Source organism: Arvicola amphibius, chromosome 1, assembly GCF_903992535.2.
Source record: "Arvicola amphibius chromosome 1, mArvAmp1.2, whole genome shotgun sequence".
NCBI classification, from domain to species: Eukaryota; Metazoa; Chordata; class Mammalia; order Rodentia; family Cricetidae; genus Arvicola; species Arvicola amphibius.
This window is the reverse complement of record NC_052047.1, coordinates 114,426,455-114,433,155: the sequence shown is the minus strand read 5'-3', so window position 1 is coordinate 114,433,155 and position 6,701 is coordinate 114,426,455. Positions and strand designations below refer to the sequence as shown.

General features: G+C 47.6%; 1 protein-coding gene across 5 annotated transcripts in view; it reads right to left on the bottom strand.

Annotated features, from left to right (window-relative positions):
- Positions 1–1,547: 1,547 nt before the first annotated feature.
- Parva (parvin alpha) overlaps positions 1,548–6,701 on the bottom strand; it is a 160,044-nt gene continuing 154,890 nt past the window's right edge. For all 5 annotated transcript variants that reach the window (XM_038318886.2, XM_038318912.2, XM_038318895.2 and 2 more), the window contains one exon: positions 1,548–4,613. In XM_038318886.2, the coding sequence (XP_038174814.1) occupies positions 4,537–4,613 (77 nt within the window). In that variant the 3' untranslated portion in view covers positions 1,548–4,536. The remainder of the gene's footprint in view (positions 4,614–6,701) is intronic.

Sequence of the window (6,701 nt, the reverse complement as noted above, 5' to 3'; positions counted from 1 at the left end):
TTAGCCTGAGCAGGCACAAACCTGTGTATGCCCTCCTGCATTTTCTCAGTCGAGGAGACTGCTGGGAGGTTAGGAGCACTTGTTCTTCTTCCAGAGGACCCGTGTTTGCTTCCCAATATCCACACAGTAGCTCAGAACCACTTGGAACTTCAGTTCTAGGGGATCTGATGCCTTCTTCTGACCTCTGTAGGGTCTGTGTGCATGTGGAACATACACACTGCAGACAAAACACTCACACACATACAAAAATAAAAACAAATTTAAAAATATTTTTCTTAAATTTTTCTATAGCTAGTGAGTATGTCAATCAATCACGTGGTACTGTACCCCAGGGTGATTCTCCTGTTCTCAATGTTTGCACGGCTGTCCTGTTACTGTCCAGCAGATCCAAGTGAATCTGATGGGAGAGATTGTATGCACTGTTGGGATTTGAGGAGGTGTGAGAATATATTCCTCTTGCAAGAGCAGGATGGGGCATCCAGCTTAGGTTCCTGAGATGAGGCTGCCATCAAAGGCAGCAAGTCTCAAATAGTTTGCTCCTTAGGCAGCATGAAAGCATCTGACCTATGGACTCCATCTGGTCTCATTTCCAGTGGAAAAATAAATGAGTGCTAATTGGGGGAGGGTAGGGAGGGGATGATGTATACAGTGCTCTCACACTGCAGAAGGGTGAGTCATACGGGAACCACAATGTATACATGTTGGAGAGTCTGGTTATTGGAAAATTACAGCCCTGGAATTCTGTTGATGTAAATAAGCTTCAATATCCTCTGTAGGGTTAACCAAGCAACCCACAACAAAATGAGCTGATAATGACAATGCTGATTCATAATTAAAAAGTCCCCATGGCAGCGGCTGGGAATTGCCAGCAACTCAAGGCTGCACTGGTGAGCGGCCGATGAAGTTTTCTCTGAGACTTGTGGTATGTCCAGTCCATTTTCACATGGGAGATGTGTCTTTCTTATAGCCTGGCAGGCAGCTGGACTGCACAATATTGCAGGAGATGCAGTAACCTTTAAAAAGCTTTCTTAGTCAATTGCCAATTAGTTGACCTAATTGCGTACAAAAATGAAACCTTAATCAAATTATATACAATTGGGGTGTGTGTGCGTGCATGTGCGTGCATATGTGTAGGCTCTACGGTAGAGGATCTTTAATATGTATAAGACTCTGGGTCCCAACTGCAGATCATCAGCCACAAGAAAAAAATTACACACAATTTACTATCATGTTCCAAAGGAAGACTTGGAAAAATTCAGTTCCTGGAGCATGAGAAGCCTATGATGAGATGCTGCCGGCCCTGCGCTGAGGATGCTGCTTCCGCCTTGGGCTGGGGTTCTGTCCTACCTCATGCAGACTAGAGCTATGCTTTTGGATGAATGATGCACTCAGATTCCCACTTTTATGAGATACAGTTTAGAAGATTTAAACATTGTTCATTTAATGTCTCATCGAAGACGATCTCCAAGACTTAACACAATGAAAAACAACGCATAGGAACGTATATATAACAGGATATCTATATTGGAAAAAAAGCACAGCAAAGATTTTTGTATGTACATTCAGCTTTATTTGCACAGAGTAGTTCTGGATTCATGCAGAAGAAATGGATCAAAAGAGTCATCTCCTTGGAGGATGGAGGCTGATGGGGGGAAGAGGCGAGATGGATACTTAGGTTTGCTTTTTTTTTTTCAGATATCATTCCTGCTTTTTGAATTCTGTATTACATATGTATCAACTATTAATAATGATGATTAACTGAGGTGGGAAGACTCACCCTAACTGTGGTGGTGCCACTCCATAGGTTGGGGTCCCAGACTAAGTAGAAAACCAGCAGACAGAGCGCCAGCATTCTTCTCTGTTTCCTGCCTGCATCTGACCTCACACCCCTGCTGCACACCGTCCCACTCTCCCTTCCTGGTACCCTCAAACTGCGAGCCAGGAAGATTCTTCTCTCAGTTCTTTCTTCTCTCCATTTTCCTAGGAGGGGGAAGACTGTTTGGTTACTAATAGTGAGGATGCCTCTTTCTCCTTCAAAACCTCGGTCATGTCTGAAGTATGCGATCCTAGAATCCAGTGGAAAACACCCATTTCCAGAGATGACAGGGCTGTAAAACCAGATGCAAGCCTGGGGACTCTGAACTAAGGCAAAGACTTTAGTCCCAGTGCCCAGTTGTTGGGTACACTGACATGCCGTTAAGAAACCTTCTGAGTTCTGGTGTGGTTTCCTACTGTAGATAATATGAGGCCCTAAGGGAGCGCTCTCAGGAGGGTACTGTGTACTAATGGCTTGAGCATCAGGGACAGTAGCAAGGCACAATCCCACGAGCGAAGTGTGCTCAGTGGATGCAGGCCTCTTACTTCACTCTGCCTCAGTGGCCAAGCAGCTGCTATTCTCAATTTCCTACCAGGAATTTAAAAGAGCGTGAGACCAACATTAATCCTAATGAAAATATGATATTTCATTAGTTATGTAAAAAAGAATTATGTTCGTACACACAGATCAACGTAAGACAGTAAAATTGCCTTCACATCTTAGATGTTCACAGCACAGAGTAACAATTCCCACAACGGGAGAGTCAGGGAGGAGCACAGTGGGTCTACACGTCCTGTGTTCTGAGCTGCCCTGGATGGTCAGTACAAAAGCAAACAAGAACACTTGGAATGTTGTGGAAAGCCATCTTGGCGAACCCTCAAACCAGGGAAGGCTTTACTAGATGTTTCAGTTTGAGTGTGGAAAATGTCCCCCACAGGCTCATTTTGATTACATTGTTCTCAGTTGGTGGCACTGTTTTGAAAAGAGGCAGAGGTCACTGGAGCAGGGCATTTGGGTTTCATAGCTCAGCCCCACTGCCTGTCTGCTCTTGAGGGGAGGAAGCCTGGCTGCATGCTCTTCCTACCAAGGTGTCTCCTGCTGTCATGCTCTGTCTTCCGCGATAGGCCGTGCGCCTTTAGACCAAGAGCCAAACAAGCCTTTCTTCCCTTAAATGCTTCTGTCAGGCTATTTTGTTCCAGTGAGAAATGTACCTAAGGAGTGACAGGGTGGTCACACACTGCTGGAGGAGGCACCCCAAGCCGGCATCGCCCTGGCGTATTTCTAAGAGTTTTCTGAGGACAGCAGTAGCATGGTCCTAAGGCCGTCTCAATTGAAGAGCACAGGGGCTGTACCTGCAGCTGTCTCTGAGCGTATCCCCCACACAAAGCACACTAGTATCCAGCTTTCCACCCCAACTTCTTGTCCCTTAGGTCTGACCCCCCATCTACCCGTCAGCCCTTTTGTTTTCTCTACAGGACCTGGATACAGACTGGCATAGCAGAACTTTCCTTCCAAGTCAGGTTTGCCTGAGGAGATACAAACCAGCCCTTGAGTCACCCAAGTGAGGAGACCAGATGCTGAGCTTTGGTTTAAAAAACTGACATTTTCCTCGCCTGGAATTAGCCAGTAATTGCATGTGGGCAGACTTAGCCAGAATGGTCTAAATGACCAATTAGAAGGCAAAAAGGAGGTCTCTTTTTTTTAAAGTTCAAGGGTCCCCACTGATGAGCCCTACTTCTCAGGCGATGCTCCAATAGGTCTGTGCCCAGCTCTCTGCCATGCACGAGTATACCCTACATTTGCCTAACGATAATGAATTGAGTACTTATTTTGCAGGAAAATATAGGGCACATCCATTACATGCAATCAAGCAAAAAGGCTGCGAAATGGGCACTCTATTAATTCCAAACAGAACCCTTCCCGAATGTCATTCTGCAACCGGAGCGTGGGCTTATTACCAATCTGAAGGAATTAAGGGTAATTTTCATTTGTACAAAGGGTTTGAGGGACGCGGCTCCTGCCACACACACACAGTATTAATTGTATTAAATTCAATTTGGCAATTTTAGTGCGAATCACCCAGCCCTGACCTGGCCTGCCCTAGCGTGCAACCATAGTGTCTTGTCTGCGAGAGGAAGCAGGTATATATATGCCAGTAAGGCAAGCATGTACACACTTCAGGATGCACAAAGAATGGAATACAGCTGACCAGTTATTGACCAGTTATTAACCAGTAAGTTGCCCTAAGAGGAAAAATACATGATAACGAGGAGTGAACCTCTGAGCCTCAGTTTCCTCATCTATAAAAGGGGAGAACGACTTCTCCTTTAATGGCAGCATGAGGCTAATGAACTTGAGCACAGCAGAAACCTCCCTTAATATGGGGACTAACTCTGACCTTTATTTCTGTGCTCTGGGGGGCAGTCTCTAGGTCGTGCTGATGCCCACAGCATGTGTAGGGACATCGAGGGCCTGAATTTGAATGGGGGACAATATCCCAAGTCACTGCTAGGTCAGTCCCCAGGGCCTACAGATATTTTAGCCCACTGGGTTAGTGGCCATTTCCTTATTGATTTTAATGTCCACTATCTCTGGGTGGTCGCTGGGCTTGTGGGAGAGCATAGAGCAAGAGACAGGAGCAAGCAGGGCAACGCAGTTGGGAAGCTGGTCCAGATGGCCTGCAGTGAAAGGGGCCGGGGAGCGGTAGGCAGCCTGGCTCCTCACTCCACGTTCCGGTACTTGGTGAAGAGGTTGTAGAGCACTCGTAGTGTGGACTTCAGGTCACAGTTGACAATGTCTGTGGAGAGACAAAACTCATCAGTGGCCTCTGTGGGCCACTTTGAAAAAGTAGGCAAATAAGGCCCCCATCATCCATCACTCATCTGCCCAGTGTGGTCCTCAGATGGGACTCACGGCCATCAGGAGCAGGCGCATGTGGACAGATGAGTTGGTGTGTAGCAAGAACTCAGAGCAAGCAAGCAAGAAGGGAAGAAGGGGCCAGTGACTAGGGTTTCAGCCCCATAAAAATAAGGCTGTTACCCCAGAGTGTGACTTCACCATGGACATAGCAACTCCAGGTGAGTAGGGTGTTGGCCTTGGCTATGTCTGGTCTCATCTGTCCCTAAGGTTCTTCTCCCCTGCCTCCACCTCCACCACAGTGCTGTGTTTGTGAAGAAGGGGACACTTGAGCAAGGTGTGGTTTCACAGTCCTTTAATCCTAGAACTTGGGAGGCAGAGGAGGAGGAGAAAGGTGGTGGAGGAGAAGGCAATGACAACAACCACACTTGGGCTATCCAGAGTAAGATGGAGGAGCCTTCAAGAAGGGAGGCACCAAGTAGGGCACAGCCTGCATAGGGCAGAGAGAGGCTGGGTGCTAACTTCTTCCATCCTTTCACCCACTAATCCGCCCACTTCCTAGTCACCCACTTCTCAGGGTGCCCCTCTACTCTGCACCCTCCTCAACCTTCCTCCCCTCTGCCTTTCCTCTGGGGGCCATCCTCCAAAACACTAGAGCAAACAAGGGGAGACTTTTAAAAAGGAATCCTGCGACCAAGGAATACACACAAAGGCAGTGAAATCATGAATGGCAAACCCCTCCAAACAATACAAGGGTGGCAGGGGCTGCTAATGAGGGAGTCAGGACAGCAGGTGCCCTTAGAGAGAGGAAAGCTGCGCAGGGAGAGGTCTGAGCCATGGTAAGGAGGGCGCAGGGCATGTGGAGAATTCCATTCCTCCTCTCTTGACCTAGGTTGGAGAGTCATCTCTGCTCCTGTGTCATTTTAAAAAAATGGTATTTAAAGGTATAAGTGGGTAGGTCATATGAGGCAAGTATGACCCAAATCAATAGCTTGCGTGGGCTCCAAGATGAGAGAGATGGCACAGAGTCATTGGGGAGAAGGCTATGTGCTGGTCCAAAGGACCAAAATTCCATCAAGACAGGCAGAGTGGGTTGGGTATGGGTTCCCTTAGCCCTGGGGCTCTTATGGCTGTGGCTTCAGCTCCAATAGTCAATATATATATGTGTAATGAAGCCCAGACTCAAGCACTTAATGGCTGCAAGCTGAGGGTCCCAAGCTGTAGACTGTCTTAGAGTTCCTTCACATCTGATTCTGGTGTCCTGGTTGCGACCCAACCCTGCTCTACTCCAGCTGTGTCCAGATGCACACCAAAATCCCTTGCTGATAGAGAACGGGATCCTGGACATATTTAGAGATATGGAACCCAACATTTCCATTTTTGCCCCCATTTTAGTCTCCATTAGAAACCCTGTCTGGTGGCAGAGCCTTGTTGTGCTATCCTGTCTGTGCTGTCCCAAGCCCCATCAGAATCACCTACTCCCAGGTGCAGATTTATGGACTTTGGGCTAATTTTCTCCACTCGTGCAGGGCTATGAACAGGTAGGGGAAAGGCTCACAGTATGGTGAACGGGAAGAAGCAGGAAGCTGTGGGTGCACATTGGGATAGCTCTGGTAAGGCAGGTATACACAGATTCTGGGGAGTTGTCTTTTCTCACCCCACTCCTCTCTGTAACGTTTGTATGTGTACCTAAATGCTTGAACATATACTGCATGTATGCAGGGACCCATGGAGGCCAGAAGAGATGCCCTGGAGCTGAGTTATACAGGCTTGTGCCGCCTGATGTGGGTGCTGGAAGCAAAACCCGGGTCCCCTGGAAGGGCTGGAAGGGCTGGAAGGGCTCTTAACCACTCTAAACTGCCTGTGCCTGTTAAAGTCAGGTGAGCTCTGACGCTGACAGGGAAAGCCAATGCTCAGCATAGGAGGATTTATTTCAACCTAATGTCCACGAGGGGTTGATGCTCATCTCCACTGCCCCATGAGATCCCAGTGGTCAACTTCTCTGACCATTTTCTTACTGGTAAAACCA